Genomic DNA, 19990 nt, shown 5'->3' on the forward strand with positions numbered 1-19990 from the left:
GAACTTCAGATCACAGGGCTTGCATATCACGTGTGTGAGGAAAAGAGAACATGATGGTGATGGCTGATGGTCAGCTGTTCAAACAGTGCCTGCAGCCTGACTGACCGCAGCTCAATGTTTATGCTGAGATGCTCCCTTTCTTTGTTTTCAGATCAGTATCTCTACGCTGGCACAGCGTCTGATTTCCTGGGCAAGGACAGCACGTTTAGCCGCTCTCTTGGCCCGCCCCCAGACCAGCAGTACATTCGCACAGACATCTCTGAGGACTACTGGATCAACGGTCAGCTTTCCCCACCAGTCCAGTTTACACTCAGTGAATAACATACAGGCACATCTTACAGAATTTTTAGGTGTACTTTTTTATGATGCCGAATACTGAATAGACGTTGATCTGTAAATGTGGGCTTTCAGAAGAAGTCTCACCAAGGCTGTTTTTATTTGATCTGATTATTTGTGAAAATGTATAACAGTTTAAAATAACGGTTTTCTACTTGGATATATGTGGATATGTAATTTATTCCTGTGATGGGGAAGCTGGATGTTCAGCATTCATTAATGCAGTCTTCAGTGTCACATGATCCTTCAGAAATCAATCTAATATGCTGATTTGCTGCTCAAGTAATGTATTTGTATTATTATCAATGAAAACAGTTGCTCTCTAATAATTTTGTGGATAATTTTCTCAGGATTTTTTTATTAAAAGAAAGCTCAAAAGACCAGAATTTATTTGAAAAAGAAATCTTTTTTAATATTATACATTTCTTTACAGTCACTTTTGATCAGTTTAATGTGTCCTTGCTAAATAAAAGCATTAATTTCTGTAGAAAAAGAAAAAAGCCTTTCTTTCCCTAAACCTTTGATTGGTGTTTATAAAAAAATACATAATTTTGGCCAAACACACAAGCCCAGTATATCTTACTGCTTGGACTGCTTGGAGAGTCATAACGCTCCAATCCTTTAGACATTCTCTAAATTACTCTGAGTTACCAGCTGCTGGCATTTTCCACTTCTCTCCTCTCTGGGTCTTAGTCATTTGCAGAGAGTCCAATATAATACAGTCTTTGTCTAGTCATCGAGTTAATGACTGTCTTTCTTCCACCTTTGATTTTCCTTCTGAATGTTAGTGCTCTTCTAGTGGCTGATGCAATTTAATGGAGTTTAAACCCACACAGTCTATTTTCCAACCCTAAACACTCATTAACGGTCTGCTGTGAGTCCAAAAGGAAATGCCTAGCATTTACGCTAAACAGTAGGATACAGTTTTGTCTTTATTCTCTCTCTCACACACAAACAGTGGATAACAAACAGGGTCTTTGCTGTTTTAATAGGCTTCCACACTTTCTTCGAACTCTTATTAAGGGATTGTTGGATTAGTATCACATATATCAATTAAAGCTGACCAGCTTTTCTCTTTCTTGTCCACAGAGGGCAAGTTTATTTCCGCCCATCCCATCGCGGACACCTACAACCCTGACGATGACAAGATTTACTTCTTTTTCCGTGAGGCATCCCGTGATGGGAGCACTGCAGACAAGAGCGTGCTGTCTCGCGTCGCCCGGATCTGCCGGGTAAGTTCTGTCCTCACGCTGCCTGATCAGAGACAAACTCACCTCATCTCTCTGATCCTTCCACAGCACATAAGATTAAATGTGCTTCCCCTGGGAGGGGAGGCTTCCTGGCACGTTCCCCTTGATGTGATCTGCTGAAAGCGGACCAAACCACTGTTGTCAGGCGGGGTAAATCATAGCAGAGGTCTGGTCATGTAATTGCTGCCCAAGTCGTTGTTCATGATGACAGTGGAAGTCTCTTGTGTAGGGAAATAAGTGTGCTAAGTGACTCCATTGTGTTCCACCCATTCCTTAACACCAGTTTACTACGAAGGCTGGGGGCATTACACTAATACATCCACAAAGAAGTCAAAGTTAGATTTGATGCCAACTGAAATAAACGATGGGGAACAATAGCTCATCACACTGACCACAAATTCGTCATTTTTACTCCCTTGAAAGGGCACTGTGGGAAGTTAACTCTATTGCTAAGGTCATTTCCAAAGAAAGTGAGCAATTGAATCCCTTCACAAGGGTCTCTTCCACAAGGTCGTCATCCAATAATACAGAATATGGAAGTCATTTTGCAGTTTGTGATTCTGGGTGACAAATCCTGAACAAAGTTTAATTTAATTTCATTGTTTTGAGCTTAATTACTCTCATGTACCCATGCAAGGACAATGTTAGATAAACGTGTTTTAAACAAAAACATGGTAAAAACAGCTATAATTTCTCTTATTCTGTTTTTTATTTAATTTATGAAGATGATAAAGCACAGTCAGTTGATCATTATCAAAAAATATTACTGTGAAGTAGACTGAAAATAGAATAGCCATCTGACTGTTACATTATACTGTTTACAGATTTTTTATTTTGAGTTAAAATTATTTAATTATATGAGAGAAGATAGAGACCACAGAGAGTGATACAATAGGCATGAAACCAGAACTGATACATGGACGCTATTGTTCAAAAGCTTGGGATAAGTACGTTTTTTTATTTTTTAATCTGCTGAAAGTTCAAGTTTCAGAATGGATGTCATGCTAGAGTACCTAGACCAAAAACAATGAAATACTTTATATATATATATACCCAGATATTTAATAAATATATACTGTGTGTGTGTGTGTGTGTGTGTGTGTGTGTGTATATATATATATATATATATATATATATATATATATACACACACACACACACAAACAATGAGCAACAAGATACATTTAAATATATATACATATTTAAATGTAATTAAAATAGAAAATTAAATTGTAATAATATTTTATTATATGTTTTTAGGTTATTTTAGTCAAATAAATGCAGCCTTGATGAAAATTCTCCAAAACTTCGTTGTCTGTGTATATGTTGAAAACTGTTTTATTGCACAGTGCTTCAATTGACCAAAAAAAAATCCAAATATTATAGAGAACTGTGTAGTGATTTTATGCAATTGTCCGTGCAAGTCAGCTGTCAACCTGCAAGTATAAAAAGTCAATGATTTAAAGCAGTTTCCTTAATGCTGTAGACTCATCCTCCCGGGCTGTATGCTATAAAAATTCCAAGCTCTATTGCAAAATTCTTGTTTCGAAGCGGGCGGGTTTTTATAGCTTTAGAAGTGAGCTGTAAAGCTATCCGAGGCCAGATTCCTCACTGGATAACTGGCCTAACACTAGAGAGGGCATCTTTGAAGATTAAAGAATTTGGAAAACGCCACTCCTAAACCTCTTTTAGGTGTTTGCCCCCCTTTTTCTCAAGTGTGTGTGTTATTCAACAGGGATAATGGCAGAGGAGGAATATGTTTGTTGCTTCAAGTGGGTGTAGGTGAAATCATTGGAGTCCTTTGATTAAACCCTTCTGGCTATAATGAGGAGATTCATTTAAGTGTTCTCAGCATGTCTTCTCGGTCTAAGACCTCTCAGTGCTCTATTGTGCATCTAAAGACGTAAACCTGCTCTTGGCGTGTTCATGGAGAGGGTCGTTATATTCCCATTATAAACTCGCCTCACTCGCTCTTCTCGATCTCATGAACTCTCTTTCTTTGTCTGTCTCTTTTGTGTGTGTGTTTGTGTGCCTCTTAAGTCTGTGTGTACCTGAGGGGTTTGTGGTGTTCTGTAGTCTCATGCTTAATTAAATAACTGCTCTAATCAGAAGCAAATGCTGGTTTTACATTTTTATTGTAAAGCCTATACTGTAACTAAACTACAGATGTAAATTATAAATGTGCTTTCATAACAACAACATTTAAAGACCCTATATGCATGTGTTTGCTTGCAGAATGATGTTGGAGGTTTGAGAAGTCTTACCAACAAGTGGACAACATTCCTCAAAGCAAGACTTGTGTGCTCCATTCCTGGACCAGATGGAGTGGACACACACTTTGATGAGCTCCGTGAGTGATGTGTTTTCTGTTCCTACTCCCTCTCACAAACACATATTTCAGTTTTATCATACATGGCATTTAAAACGATGTTCATTGTGTTATTTGTGTGTGTGTTACAGAGGACATCTTTCTCCTCCCTAGCAGAGATGAGAGAAATCCAATAGTGTACGGAGTGTTCACTACCACCAGGTGAGAACCAGCTCCTACTGTACAGTGAGCGTATTAATATTTAATTGCTTTTGGTCTGGGTACTGTAGCTTGAAATCCATTTTTAAACTTGTTGATGTGCTATAAAATGAGTTCAAATATATTTTATAGATTAACAAGGCAATTAAAAGTATGGTGATTTGTATAAAGTTGCCCATTTAAAATGTGTAATTCTTTTTTACTGTGGCATTCATCTTCTTTAGTTTTTGTAACTTGTTTTTTGGGGTCAGTTCTATCTTTAAAGGATCGGCGGTGTGTGTCTATAACATGGAAGACATCCGTGCGGTGTTTAATGGGCCGTATGCTCATAAAGAGGGACCAGACCATCGCTGGGTGGAATATGAAGGCAGAATACCCTACCCACGACCGGGAACTGTTAGTAACACTCTTTCAATTTTAATCTCTCTTTTTTTTCTTTTTTTTAAACCCCCTTTCAGTCATTGACACTTTTGACACAGGAGTTTTATACATTACCGCTAGAGGGAGACATAACACAATATAAACCTTTTACCTTACATATTTCAAAACACTGTTACACAAACACAACATTCATGATAATACCAAAGGCAGTTTCATCACTTCATATGAGTGCATATTTATAATAACTTCCAGAAATTCATGCTGTTATATATTCTAAACGTTTAACTATAAATCTTATTTTCTTTCGTAGTGCCCCAGTCGGACATATGATCCTCATATAAAAACGACTAAAGACTTTCCAGATGAAGTCATCAGTTTTATACGATTGCACCCGCTCATGTACCGCTCCGTGCACCCAATGACGGGCCGACCAATTTTCACTCGTATCAATACAGAGTTCCGGCTCACTCGGATTGTAGTGGACCGTGTGGCAGCTGAGGACGGACAGTATGCTGTTATGTTCTTGGGCACAGGTATGATATGTAACAGCCACATATGATGGTGTATTTTGTGGGGGGGGGAAATAAATATTTTTTTATTTTATTTTGGTATTTAAAAGGTTTTAATGACCTCATGAACTGCCTACAAAGATAGCATTTTGCCAAACATAGGCCTGTTCTAAATACCTATAATGTTTAAATATGCAGAAAGGGTTGGAAACACACTAAACACTTGGCCCCGCATAAGCTTCAAAAGTTAAAAATAAATAAATAAATAAAAGTAGCTTTTATTTCGATCAACCAGCAGATGGCAGTAGAGCTTATCTATTTAAGAGGCAAATGTTTTCATGTTTGTCTGTACAGATATGGGATCAGTTTTGAAGGTTGTCAGCATCACTCAAGAAAACTGGTCCACAGAGCAGATCATCTTAGAGGAGCTTCAGGTGTTCAAGGTAAAAGTCACAACCATTCAAATATGAAGCATTTATGGATGAATGAAAAACGACAAATTAATAAACAAAACAAGTTCACCTGGTAATGTCTTTATTTTTTTCTCTCAGAGTCCCTCACCCATCCTCAACATGGAAATCTCCTCAAAGCAGGTATGAACAGAAGTTTAAACTTGGTTCTAGTAAACTAAACCTTTAGCTTGGGAATGAAGAAATGAAGAAAATAAATAATTCATAAATTAAATAAATCAACTTTTTCATCAAGAAATGACTGTCAGGATTCATTAGTAAGCTGTTTTAATCTCAGAGGTTCCACAGGACTATTTCTCATATTTTAGCTACTGCAAGTCAAAGTTCTCAAGCCTCTGTCTCAAAATAGATTTGTTAGGACCTCAATTGTTTTATTCTGGTTTATCAAAGTCTTGTGGATAAGTCTGTTTCTTCTGTTCTTGTGCTATTCCTTTCATTTTTCCTTTATACTCCCATTTGTCTAATTATATCTTATTATACTTTGGAGCTCATGGTTAGGTTAAGAGTTCACCCAAAAGCTTTTATCCTTTCTCTGCATAAAGATAGAACCGTATGGCTACATCAGTGGGACACTTGGCCAATTGTTTTTGTAACTGTTTATTTTTTATGGCCTTTTTTATTTTAATAGCAGAGGATAATAGAGTACCGATAATATTAAATGGTTTAAAAAAAAGATCCTGAACAGCATTTGCATTTACAAGGGTGTTAAATGGGAAGGTCTACTCTGAATGCCTGTTTATTTTCAGACTTCTGCAAGAAAAGCAAGAGCACCAACTTTTATTGTGCTTGTTGTTGTGTTTAGGGTTAGTTTCGTCACATGTACACGTACCTCTTTTTTAGAGTTTGTTGGACCAAAATAGACACGAAATGCAAACGAATGACATTTACTGATAACTCTATTAGAGAGATTGCTCCAGTAAGCACTTTTTTTGTCATTGCACCTGGTTTATTACTTTGTGTGTGTGTGTGTGTGTGTGTGTGTGTACAGCAGCAGCTGTTTGTTGGAGGAAGCGACGGGTTAGTGCAGGTGTCCCTGCACAGGTGCCATATTTATGGGCAGGGCTGTGCAGAATGCTGCCTGGCTAGAGACCCCTACTGCGCTTGGGACGGCATCCAGTGCTCCAGATACATTCCAGCCTCTAAGAGGTAACACACAAACACACATGCACATGAGCCGATAAAGTCATTGTCCCAAAGAAGAGTCGATGCAAAGCCTTGATATTGATTCACGAAGTCAGCATTTCTGTTTAACGGTCTTCTTATCGGCACACACAAAAATGCAGCGCCACATGTATCCTATGATATCCCTGAGATGTGCACCGTGTGCAGTTTGGTGCTCTGGTGTTTGGGATAGCAGAAAGTTAAAAGAGAGAGAGGGCTTTGTGGTGCCCTCTTTCTGACCTACTTCTCCTGGGTGAGTTGTTTCCTGGAGTTCAGCACAGAGAAGAAAATGATAAATATTTGATTTTTCCTGTGCCATAGGGTGTAGTGGGACTGGACTGGACAGGCAAATTGATTAAAGTTGCTTTGTTGTTGAGATGATGTATGTGAGCTGCCAGAGAAGTTTTCTTGCCCTTTCTCTCCCCTGCTCTCCGGTCCGCCACTGCCGCAAGGAGGCCAGGTCAGTCCTGCAGAGAGAGAGAGAGAGAGAGAGAGAGATACAGAGAGAGGAATTTTTGTCTGTTTTGGAGATTGTTTGGCTGTCAGATGTCTCTGTTTGAAAAAACACTTTGTGGCTTCATTAAGATTCATATCTGTCATCGAAGTTTGTTACGGAGAGAGCCGGAGAGGGTGTTTTCATAAAAATGGTGGCAGTTCTGATTTTGTGTTTGAAATTAAATAAAATACATGACACTAGTCTTAATGTCTATTTTCTTGCTCTGAAGATTAAACTTTAGATTAGCCAGTTATGCTTGCATGGGTATTGAGGTAACTGATCTCAATTTATGATCAATTAATCCAGTGGTTCTCAACCTTTTTGATTACATGATATCCACAACAATTTTTAAAGGTACCATGATGCTTTAAATTCATGATTTACTAGAAAAGGATTTAAATTTATTTATTTTTTTCACTCACAATTTATACTTTATAAAATATGTTTAGCTTGGCATAACAATAAAAATGTATAAGATTTATACATTTACATGACTTTTTCAGGTCTAGTATGTAAGCTCTCTGTTGTCTGTCACTGTTAACCTTTTTCAGATAAAGTAATACCACAGATGTTGCCTTGGTTATATTATTTAAAATAGAGTTTCTCAACTGGTGTGTCGTTGACCCAAAGGTCTGTCACGGAGTGTGTAGTCTAAGAAACAAACGTAATTCTATATTTTTTCTGATGCGAGACTTTTAATTTGAAAGATGCGCATGAAATCTGTAGACACTTCTGTTAGGAGCATTTTAAGTGAAGAGTGCCTGAGAACAATGCATTGCCCTGATTCAGTATCTGCTGTCAGATGAGATGTTGTCAGGCTAAATGTTAGTGTCATTATTCTAAGGTTATTTTCTGAACTTGTTACAAAATAAAAACTACTCGGGTTATGACTGTAACCCTTGTTCCCGGAGAAGGGAACGAAATGCTTCGTCGAAGACGGCACTTTGGGGAATGCCTCCAGCGTGATAGTGTCTGAAGCACGTGTGGAACTAGTCCAATCTCGATTGGTGTTGCGTCATGATGTCACATGTGACGGTGTATACGGAAGCTACAAAGGGACGCCAGAACACAACAGTGTTAGCTTCTAATAGGTTAGAGCAAGTCATTATCAGGCACTCAGGAGGTCTGGCAAAGGGCATCTCATTCCCTTCTCAGGGAACAAGGGTTACAGCTGTAACCAGAGACGTTCCCTTTCAAGGGAACTTGTGCTGCGTTGTAGACGACACTTTGGGGAACGAAATACCCACAGCGCCACACTGACTAGTGCCTGTCTTGGTGTGAAGCTTGTTATGCATAGCTCTGGAGGGAGAGGACTTGAGAACCCGGTGTGGAGGGCAGATCCAAGCTACAATATCTGATGAAGGTGTGCAAGGAGGCCCAGCCAGCAGCATCACAGACCCCTTGAAGGGAAACCCCTGTTAGCAGGGCTTTGGAGGAAGCCACTTCTAGTCGAGTGGGCTCTTATTAGGAGAGGCGAGGGCAGACTGTGCGCCTCGTATGCTGAAGAAATAGCCTCCACAACCCAGCTGCTAATCGTCTACTTAGAGGCAGGTGAACCCCTCTTAAGTGACCCAAAACACACTAATAGCTGTTCCGACTTCCTCCAACTTGAGGACCTACGTACGTAGGCCTCCTAGGCCCGGACAGGGTATAGTAGGTGTAGACTTCCTGATCAGCCGACACAGGTGGTGGAGGATAAAAGGCCTGCAGGATAACTGACTGTGCCACATTAGATGGCACATTGGGCACGTAACCTACCCTGGTAAACCAGAGTTCTCGCGAGAGCACAAGTTGAATTTGCTCAGCGAGTTACTCTGGTGTCGAGCAATGGAGCTCATTAAATATGCCCCTCGATCTGAGCTGCACCAATCACATCGGGTTATCTGATATAGGCGGGCCAGAGGCGAGCTAAACAGATGACGACAGCGCTGTGACGTCGAAGTCATCAGTAAACATTGCAAGATGGCTATGGATGAACATCAGTTGTTTGAAACGGCTTTGGCCGCTACAATGAACGAGTTAGACTTGGCTTTTTCCCAAAAGAGGAACAGAAGACGGCGCTCGAATCGTTCCTTTGCAAGAAGGGTGTTTTTGCTGTTTTGCCGACCGGAAAAGTCTAATGTACCAGTTAGCTCCGCTGGTAGCTAAGCGTATGGGGTTTATTGTTGTGATTGGTCGTAGTGTTATCCAATTGCGTGCTGTGAGATTTTCAAATGCATGCTTGGTGCCGCCCCTCGAGCTGGCCGATTTTCATTGATCGACACCAGACCATTAATCTTTTAGATTTAGGTCTGGATTTCCAGGCTACACGTAACCCGGCCTTGGGTGGAGAATGGCCTTTACCGCCCCGGGAGCGAACTCGAGGCAAGAGGGAGAAACAGATAAAGCCTATAGGTCCCCCATTTTTTTGAGGGACGTAATGGCTAGCAGTAAGGCCACTTTGAAAGAGACAAACTTCTCCGACACCTAGTCAATGGGTTCGAAGGGTGCCAGGGATAACCGTTCAAGAACCACTGCCAGGTCCCACACAGGAACTATGGCTTGGATGACAGGCCTCATCCTCTGAGCACCATGAACAAAATGAACGATTAGTTGGTGTTTCCCCAGAGGGCCACCACTTAAAGACATGTGGAAGGCAGCTATGGCCACCACATAGACCTTAAGTGTGGACGGGGAAAGACCATCAGAGAAACGACTTTGGAGGAACTCCAGCACTGAAGCCACTGGGCAGTTAACTGGGTCCAGCTGGCGTTCTCTGCACCATAAAGTAAATACATTCCACTTTAAAGCATAACATTTCCTCGTGGAGGGAGCTCAGAGTTTTAAGATGGTCTCAACAACCTCGGTTGAGAGACCAGTACTTAGGAGTTGGTCCCACTCAGGGGCCAGACCCATAGCTTTCACAGCTCCGGCCGAGGGTGGTGTAATAGGCCCTCGACCTGCGAGAGAAAGTCCCTACTGATGGCAATCTTCCATGCGGGGGCTGCTAGGAGCAATATGATGTCTGAGAACCAGAATCGGGCTGTCTAGTACAAGGCTACCAAAAGTAAACTGACCCCATCCCGACGTACCCTCTCTAGAACTCCAGGGAGCAGAGCGATTGGGGGAAATGCGTACAGTCACAGAGGAGCTGGATGTGTGAGGGAAAACCAAAGTGGACAATGCGAGTTCTCGTGAGAGGCGAACAAATCTGCTTCCGCTTGGCCGAGCTTCCTCCAAATTAGCTCCACCGTGTCGGGGTGGAGCCTCTATTCACCGGGCTTCAGCCCCTGTCTCGACAGGATGTCTGCTCCCAAATTTCCGTCCAGGGAATGTACATTACTCTGATTGAGAGCAACTTGCCATGGGACCACAGAAGAACCAGATGTGCCAGTCAGCACAGAGGGCGCGACCTCAGGCCTCCCTGCCAATTTATATAGGAGACCACCGATGTATTGTTCGTTCAAACTAGATCATGATGGCCCCTGAGGTCTGGGAGGAAGTGTCTCAGGGCCAGAAACTCAGCCACCATCTCCAGGCAATGTGCCACGAAAGATGATGCCCTCTCTACAGACCTCTGGTAAAGTGGCCCTCCATGAGCCTTAATCGATATAATTGAGTATTCGAATGCCCTGAAGCCTCAGTGGAGCTAGAGCAGCATCCATACACTTTGTGAAGGTGCGAGGGGATAACGCTAGGCCGAACGGAAGAACCCAGTATTGGTTTGCTTTTCCCCCAAAAGAGAACCGCAGGAACTTCCTGTGTTGAGGAAGGATGGATATGTGGAAGTACGCGTCCTTGAGAGAGATTTTGACAAACCAGTCCTTGGATATGATTTGACTGGGATGATACTAACAATGATAGGGATATCTAGCATCTTTAACCTGAATCTCCTCAGAGAACGATTTAGTACCCTGAGATCTATGATAGGATGCAACCACCCATCCTTTTTGGGTACTGTAAAGTACCAGATGTAGAACCTGGCCTCCTTCTCGTGAGGAACACACTCTATGGCCCCCTTCGCTAAAAGGGACCCTGCTCGGAGTTGACAATAGTGTTGACCACCCTGCTGAATTTTCCAATGAATTTCGGCCTCTACATATTCTACTAGGGAGATCAGTCTCTCGTGACTGACCTCAGGTGATGTGTAAAATACTTTCAGATGTTATCGCTCCGCCACGGGGGGGACCGCCCTCAGAGGCCTGCTCTGCTCAGCGTCAGGGCCTCTTTCCCGAAGCCTTCCTCGCCTGAATGACAGTCCCGAAGCGCACAAGGCGCACATCCGTGTACACCATCACATGTGACGTCATGACGCAACATCAATCGATAGACTAGTTCCACAGAGTGCAGAGTAGAACTCATCAGCAGCTCTGTGGCAGTTACATTTTAACATCGATGAATGGACACAGAAAAAATATTAGAAACTCAAGCTGTATTTGCTCTTTAAATGTTTTGGTTGTTCAAGGAGTCAGAAATGTAATAAAAATAAATCAGAGTCTAAATAAAAAGCTTTTTTCACATCTGCTCACTGCTTACAGGAGGGCCAGAAGGCAGGACATCAAACATGGAGATCCATCCAGCCATTGTTGGGACACAGAGGATGGTAAGGAGGCATACGAGGGTGTGTGTGAGAGTGTGTGGTCTTGGTAAAACCTACATTATGGGGACAAAATTTCCCCACAAAGATGGCAACATCAGGAATCCTTGACCTTGTGGGGAATTTTTTTTGGTCCCTATGAGGTAAACAGCTTATAAATCACACTAAAGGCTCGTTCACACCAAAAACGATAACTATAAAGATAACTATATTAGCGTCCACACCAGCGTACGATATCGTTCTGTTTATTCTTTTGGGTAGGTATGGGGTTAGAGAATAGAATATGCACTATGCACTGTATAAAAATGGAAAGTCCCCATATTACATGGAAACCGAAAGTGTGTGTGTGTGTGTGTGTGTGTGTGTGTGTGTGTGTGTGTGTGTGTGTGTGTGTGTGTGTGTGTGTGTGTGTGTGTGTGTGTGTGTGTGTATAGAGCATAAAAGCACTAAAAGCTATGTTTTGTTTTAAGATGCCGCATTGTCCTGTGGGGCTCAACTAATGGACAATGCTAACCCAAAAAATACCTTTACTGTATTTTTGATATGCTGATCGCTCTCTCTCTCTCTCTCTCTCTCTCTCTCTCTGGCAGTGTTTGGGAGGAATGTTGAGGAAAAGGTGTTGTACGGAGTGGAGAGCAACTCCTCTTTTCTTGAGTGCGTTTCTAAATCCCAGCAGGCCTTAATCCGCTGGTTCGTATTGAAGCCAGGAACAGACCACCGTCAAGAGGTATCACCAACATTCATCTGCCACTCGTGTGTGTGTGTTTGATTTACCCACTTTCCTAGTTGTATCTAGAATGACAGTTGTTAAGTAGTTAGCAACACTACAAATTTTTTTTTTTAAATCTATAAATGAAAGCAGTGCATAGGGTCATGCAAATGAAATGTTGAATCATTTATTTCGACAGTGAATTAGTTGTTTACATAAACTGCAATCAAAATGATTCACCAAAATAAATAGTAGCCTACCATAAAATGTGGTAGTGCAGTGTTTTAAACAACATTCAGCATTCATGTAATGTATAGCCTGGGTGTATTCCAGTCATATTTTCTCTTTCATAAAAATGTCTTTTGAGATCACAGGCTTTTTATGATTCGACACACTCCAGAAACAGATTTACAGTAACTTTCAACCCCCTGATGCTTAGAAAAAGTAGATGTTGCATAATTCTGAAGATCATATTACTAAACAATGTGTTGTAACAGAGAGACCGAGAACTCAAACAGTTCTGTTGGTAATCGTGAAAATGGCCTGGGGCTCAGAAAACTAAGGGAACACAAACATGGAGATACACAACACAGCAGAACTGTCAAGAGGTGACCTTCACTGGTGGATTCATCTCTCTGTTTTACACCTACACATTTAATCTCATCTTCACTGCTGTCTATTGGGTGTCATGTTTCCCTTTTTTACTTTAGAAACACATAAATACACTCATCTTTCAGATATCTTTTAAACTCTCTGATGGAGTGTATTTATGCTATCTGCTAAGATAAAGATACTCCAGTTGTTTATTTAAGTCACTCTTTTGTGCAGCGTGTTAAGAGTGTTAATGGATCTATGTGTGTTGTGGATGAAAGTTCATAGTGCAGAGACAGAGGTCATTTTAACCTTGTGCCGTGTGTCCCTTGTCTTTATTAGCTGTGATGAATAGACGGGGGGCCAAGACCTGACTCTGGAGTGGTAGATCAGCATATCCTTATATTGATCCATCTCCACAACAATTAATCCCAACAGGAGTGTGTGTGTGAGAGAGAAAGAGAGTTGAAGACACATTTGGGGAGGCATGACAGCAGAAGGTCAAATCACAGCACAAATGTCTCAGGATAGTTGCAATTCTAGTAGAAACATGCAGTTTCCTGCTTTTGGAAAAATCCTCCAGTCCCACATCTCAAGTAAACATTAGTCTTGCTATGATGCATTTGTTTTATTTTGGTTTCCCTTCCTGCTTTTCTTTTCCTCCTTTCTTTCTCCCGTCTTTCCCACAGCACAAAACGACTCCCTACCGCCCAGCTGCCCAAAACACCTGCAACACACAATCACACGTGTGGCGCAATCTTAAAATATCACCCCACACTTCACCTCGTAAAAGACAACAATGAATGATAGAAGAGAAAACAGAGCTTGCGTGTTTGTGTGAATGTTTATCGAATCAAAGTAAAACAATATCTGGTTGCAATAACAGAAAGGATGCTTCATATCCCACATAGCTGAGAACACAACAACTATGGGATGGGAATTACAAAGAATTTATTGATTCTGGTTCCAATTCTGATTTTGGTTCCTTCACAATTCTGTGAAAACAAGTTGTCTTAAAAACTTACACCTTGAATTGATTTTGTCTAAAGCCATATGAAGGCAGCACACAATAATAATAAAAAAAAATGTAGGCCTATATATACGATTTAAAAGATGTATTTCAATTGTATATACAATTTCCACCCATTTGCATTAGTTTTAACATAAACAAACTAATAAACTTGAATATGTGATGCATATTCATATAATTCATACATACATAAAACAAGCAAGAAATAGATTTATGCAATAGTACTAAAAACCCAAATGTGTTTTACAATAACTAGGTTCATATATTTACCATCAATAAGTCCAATTTATTATATGTGAACCAATCTTGTTTCACATATATTTTGCTTGTTCCACAGCTGGCCACATTTTAACCATGTTCATTCTTTTTTATGAATTACATTTAATTATTTTTACAATGAAAAGATTCACAGTATACTGATTCTAATGAATTTGAATAAATACATTTAGGCTAATAAATAATAAACTATACTATGATTCATTTTTGAGTGCATAAGGGGCAAAGAGTTGCTTTCACACATTTTAATTGTTGATTCTTGTGCAGGGCTGACATGAAAAAAGAAGCATGCATGACAATCTTCATGACAACATCAACGCTTTATAGTCTAATCTTGAAGTATGCAGCATATTTTATTATGATGTTACATACATGTAGATGGAATAATCCAGGCATTCTAAAACCAAATGTAACCAAACATCATGCAAATCCTTCCTGTATTATTCAAAAAATCGGAATACGTACCTGTTATCAATTCACAGCACTTAAAGGTGAACTAAGTAACTTTTTTTTACCTTAACTGAACAGCTTCGGAGTCATTGGAATGGTTATATTACTTATTTCGGGTTGAATGGTGGTCGTTTCGCACCCCCCTGGTGCCCGTGAGCGGAAAATACGCACTTGCAACTTTGAGCCGGCGGGCCGCCGGCCGCTGCGTCAGGAAGTCTCGCGTGATATCAGGTCTCGCGATGTAAACAATTGCTTTACGGCCAAAAGAAATCTGCTAAAATGCTGTCATTATTGCGCTCCCTCACGCTGTCCGAACCCGAATGAAGAAGACGTTTTAAAGAACGTCCCATCTGCTTTGATGTCGTTGATCTATAGCCTCTGGTGTCTGAGAATCAACAACGAGTTTTTACAACAGTGTTGTCAAATATCTATTCCGAAGCTGTGGGGGGAGCTCTAGAGAGAAACCTGCGAGCAAAAAGCGAGAATACAGCGAAGAAGTCCCGAAGCTACTGAGTGCTGCTTTAATAGCCCTAAACAGGACTGTTCTCACTCCCTCTCATTCTCTTTTCCCTCTTCATCCCTCTACGCTTTTTACATGCTGTTCACTACCCTCTTTTTACAACTAAATATTATTTCCCAGAGGATAGTGGGTCACCGGCAGGCCAGCTCATATTTGAGATGTGAGAAAGATCCTGTGTTGAAGGTTCCAGACCCTCTCTCTTTCTTTCTCTAAACCCACAACCAAGACCTAGTGGTGTGTGGAGGGGCTACAGAGAGACAAAGTCCTCGTATTGTAGTTTTAATGCCTTTGACCCGGCTCTTAGCTGTGCTTAAACCTGCTTCTGTGATCAGAGGCCAGTTTCCTCCTGCCCCCCCAGTAAAACCTTCAGCAGGAGTTATACGGTGTGATATACTGCTGAGATACAAAACACAGACACGCATTCACTTCCAGCAAACTCACACACCAGAACATCTCCATGACACACACACACACACGTTTCATCTTGACACTCGTGCCCTTGGCCTTTATGTTTTAGTTCCTGCTGTCACAGGTGCTGTAGACATTGCAAAACCGCCCCATTTCCTCTAATTCCTGACACGTTTCTGCAGGGTACGATTTATAGTCATACTCAAAATTTAAATTCCAAATCTTAAGAGTTGTTTAGTGCAATCATGACTATTGCATTTCCTTGAAGCATCTTTTAGATGGCAGATAGATTAGCATAAGTCAATGCAGCGCTAAACAGCTTGCTTGTGTTTTACAGGGATTCGGTATGCTTTGAAGCTTTCTTTCCCTCCTCTCCGTACTGCACAGCTGTATTGATTTAGTCCACAACTACAGCAGGAGAAATCAGCAGCCTCAAAACACAGATAACAGAAAAAAAATGAAAGGGAGAGAAAGAATAGGCAGATAGGAACGGAAGGAAGGGAGGCGAATGGATGGAGAAACTGATATTGGAGAAAGAAAATTGAGTGCAAGGGCCAAAAAGAAATATTAGCATGACTAAAGCTGGTGGAGATGATTGATTTGTGAATAAATTGTTATTTTGAATAATTTCTTTTATATTAGTTTCTTGACTAAAATGAAATCTGTGAAAATTCATCTGACATAATCAAGGTCTTATTTTGGATGACGGCATCAAATTTGTACATCCAAATTTATACGACCAATAAAACTAAAATCGGCCTGATTTATACAATTAAATCAAAAAGATTGTGATATCAGTAGTATTTAGGGCCACACTAACTTTTTTTTAAAACGTATCTGCGCGGATGAATTAGTTTCAAGGCACCAATATGCACATGGATACAGGACATCTTATAATTTAATTTTTTACAATGGGTATTTTGCAAGTTAGTCGTATTGAATGATCCATTTTTTGTTAAGAACTTCCAGCATCTCTGTATAAGAATATGATGTGACATGCATGGGAAATTACATTTGTATGCATATTCCTATAAAACCCGTCCAGACAGCTCTAAAATATAAATCGTTATTATACTGTATGTTTATCATATTTGAGTAAAGACATGGTTTGAATAATGGATGTTTTGCACTCTATCATTATTTCTTTTCTTTTTTTTTCTTTTTTATAATTTTTTGAATCAGTTCATTGAGTCCTATTTAAATGCACTGAATACAGAGCACTTAGTATGTCAGAGGTGACCAGAAAGATGGACACCTTGCATATAGATCAGTGCAATAGATCACGCAAACATGAAAGTAGACCCTGTAATTTCTCAAGACCTTCTCTACCTCTCTCTTTCTTTAGATTTTCTCTCTCGTTAGCATTAACATGTGGTCAGCTTGTTTAATAAGACTCTAATGACCAATCAGATTGTATAATGTGAGGTCAGCAGGAAGTGGAGCGCAGAGGTTAAAGACTGATCTCTGACCTTGAGGGAGTCTTGATGTGGGTTCGTGGGCAGAATGATTTATGTGAATAAACCCAGCAAGTGACACATAAATTCACTGTTTGGCTGTGATTAATTTGGAGTTTGTTTTCAAGAAAGTGTATTGATATGGTTGACTTTTATGAAAGAGTCCTAATAATTGTGTTTGTTGCAGATCAAACCAGACGAGCGTGTGCTGATAACTGAGAAAGGTTTGCTGATTCGTTGGCTCCAGCGTAGCGATGCAGGTTCCTACTTCTGCACCTCCCAGGAGCACAGCTTCACCCGTAACCTCCTCCACCTCTCTCTGCACGTCCTGGACCCCGGACAGCTCAACGGACACCAACCTGCTATACGGGTATCATCAGAAAACCCTTCCGTGACCGAACCCCGCCAGCGCTATAAGGACTATTTGCGCATGTTGAGCGGCCCTGCGCACTCTCTAGACGAGTACTGTGAAACAGTCTGGCACAAAGAGAAGAAGCAAAAACAGAAGGGCAAATGGAAGCATGTCCAAGAGCTCCGCAAGAGCAGGAACCGACGCCACCACTAGGGGTGCCAATGATGCGTGGATTCGAGTGTGAGGTTAGAAGGGTCACAGTGCCCTAGGAGCCACTGGATGTGGATTAAATGAACTCAAACAATCTCAAAACCAAATACAAATACAGAAAAGAACTATCTCCTGACCAGTCTGTTTATGCAAAGCAAAAAGTCCCCCAGAAACATCAATCTTACCATTAAACATTAATCTTTTTTTCATTGTAACTGATGCCTCAAATATGACCCACTGATTCTTTACCATTTAGAAATTCCAAAATACCTATGTGACCAGTCATCTGGCTGATCTTTAAGGCAAGACACTACAGGCAAAACCATTGTTTTTTTTTTGTTTTGTTTTTTTCAGGCACTGATCAATTTTTATATTTTTGGGCTATTTTTCTTCCATAATTTGTCTTCTTTCAGACTAGTAGAAAGAAAATATATTAAAAAAGCACATTTGATTCTTAAAATAAGTTGGTTTTTTTATGCAGTGAAACAGAAATCTCAACTTTATTAGTACTTACATGAACCAAACTTTCCAATTTTATCCCTATCTATATTCAGAAGGCTTTTACACTATTTTCTTTCTGGCTGTTGACTGTATTTTCTGATTTATGGAGTGATAAGAGATATCTAAAAACACCTATGTACAACTGGGGAAGTACTGTGTTATTTACAGTATTAGTTAAAAATGTTATACTATTTACCTGTAGTGTCTCGCTTTAATACTATTTAATACTATGTCAGAATCAATGGGGCAATGTATTGTATACTAAAGTCATATAGCTATAAACCTATAAACGATGCTCTACACCAGGATTGTTCAGTCTACAAATGTCTGGATTAACGTTTTTAAAAACATGGCACCAGTTCATTGCGCTTTAATTTGAACCAAGAATAAAAATGCATTCATGTTGAATGTATGTAAATATTTATATTATTTGTACATGAGATTGTGCATGCTTTAGCATTATTTACATAGAATTCTCTTTTGAGATTACAGTTATAACCAAGCATTTAAATTTCACTGAGTAAAATACATTATTTTTGTATTTTTGCAATTTGTCTTATAGTAGATCATTTGTTTATGACATATGACGTTATTTAAAATGACCATGGTGTTGAAATAAACTCTTCTTATTTCTACTTAACTGTGCAATGGAGAAAAGACAGTGACTTTATTATTTGAAGAGATTGTTCAATTTTTTTATTTTTTTATTCTGTCTTCTTCTCTTCATGTTGCTCAAAGTCAAACTATGTATGATTTCTTTCTTTTCTTCTGGTGAAAACAAAGGGAGAATTAGCAGAATATCCAGGCTGCTTTTTCCATACAATGCCAGTTTATGGTGACCATGGTCAAGCTCCAAAAAGTGTCATAAAAGGGGACTATAAGACCCTGTAAGATGCACTATATTCCAATTCTTCTGATTTGGTATGAAAAAGCACATGAAAAGAGTATGTGGTGATTAAGTGACAGAATAAATTTTTGGGTGAATGATCTCTTCAAGTAATCATTGATCTACTAAGAAACAAAATATAATCATTTACAATGACATGTATAACAAGATACTTTATGTCTGTAATTCTGTATTTTATATTTTAATACAGTATGTCATTAATTTTTCATCCAATTGGAGTTAAATTGTAGTTTCAAGTTTTCCCTCAAAATATTGCTTTTTATTTTTAATTTCATATCTTGTCATTTCATATTTAGATAAAGATGGAGGGTTGATACCACAGTTTTTATTCCAAATGTATTATTTTTCTCAGAAATTGGTCTTGCTCACTCATTGTTCCTCCCCCATGCTTTCAAGTGTCTGTATCCTGAGGGATACAAAAACCATTTAAGGGGTTAAACACAAGTCAATATATGTGATGTTATATAGATGAAACAATCTGACCCTATATCTCTGTCACAGCCTCATAATCGCACTTAAATACGCACATACACACTCTAGGCACAGATATATCTCATATCCCATGACTTCAAATCTGAACAAGAGTCACGCAGCCGGCTCTTCTGAGATTCATCGCGGGACTGCGTTTCTCTGAGGTCAACCTGTCTCAGATCAGATTAGAGAGGGAGTGAGCTCCTCACACATACAATAGAGAGTGACCTCAGATAACCTCACCGCCTGGAGCATGTGTGTGTGCTTTCAAGGTCAGACCTCCTCTCCCATCAGGATTTCTCATCTCCTCTCATTTGGTCAATGTGTTGCCCTGCTGAGGAAGTCAAGGTCAGTAGGTCATACTCACACACACTCATTACTTTATTTCTGTTTTGTTCATTTCCT

The 19990-nt window shown here is 40.0% G+C and overlaps 1 protein-coding gene across 1 annotated transcript in view; it reads left to right on the top strand.

Moving 5' to 3' along the window:
* The window catches only part of sema3d (sema domain, immunoglobulin domain (Ig), short basic domain, secreted, (semaphorin) 3D), a 46087-nt gene extending 26645 nt beyond the window's left edge, over window positions 1-19442 (top strand). Inside the window, exons 7-18 of the mRNA XM_082181801.1 lie at window positions 152-280; window positions 1426-1568; window positions 3822-3936; window positions 4047-4116; window positions 4365-4509; window positions 4805-5027; window positions 5358-5446; window positions 5555-5596; window positions 6462-6619; window positions 11648-11712; window positions 12297-12433; window positions 17332-19442. Of these exons, the coding sequence (XP_082037927.1) occupies window positions 152-280; window positions 1426-1568; window positions 3822-3936; window positions 4047-4116; window positions 4365-4509; window positions 4805-5027; window positions 5358-5446; window positions 5555-5596; window positions 6462-6619; window positions 11648-11712; window positions 12297-12433; window positions 17332-17709 (1694 nt within the window). The 3' untranslated portion in view covers window positions 17710-19442. The remainder of the gene's footprint in view (window positions 1-151; window positions 281-1425; window positions 1569-3821; window positions 3937-4046; window positions 4117-4364; window positions 4510-4804; window positions 5028-5357; window positions 5447-5554; window positions 5597-6461; window positions 6620-11647; window positions 11713-12296; window positions 12434-17331) is intronic.
* The last annotated feature ends 548 nt before the right edge of the window (window positions 19443-19990 follow it).

This window comes from Leuciscus leuciscus (assembly GCF_965113295.1).
Source record: "Leuciscus leuciscus genome assembly, chromosome: 10".
Lineage (NCBI taxonomy): Eukaryota > Metazoa > Chordata > Actinopteri > Cypriniformes > Leuciscidae > Leuciscus > Leuciscus leuciscus.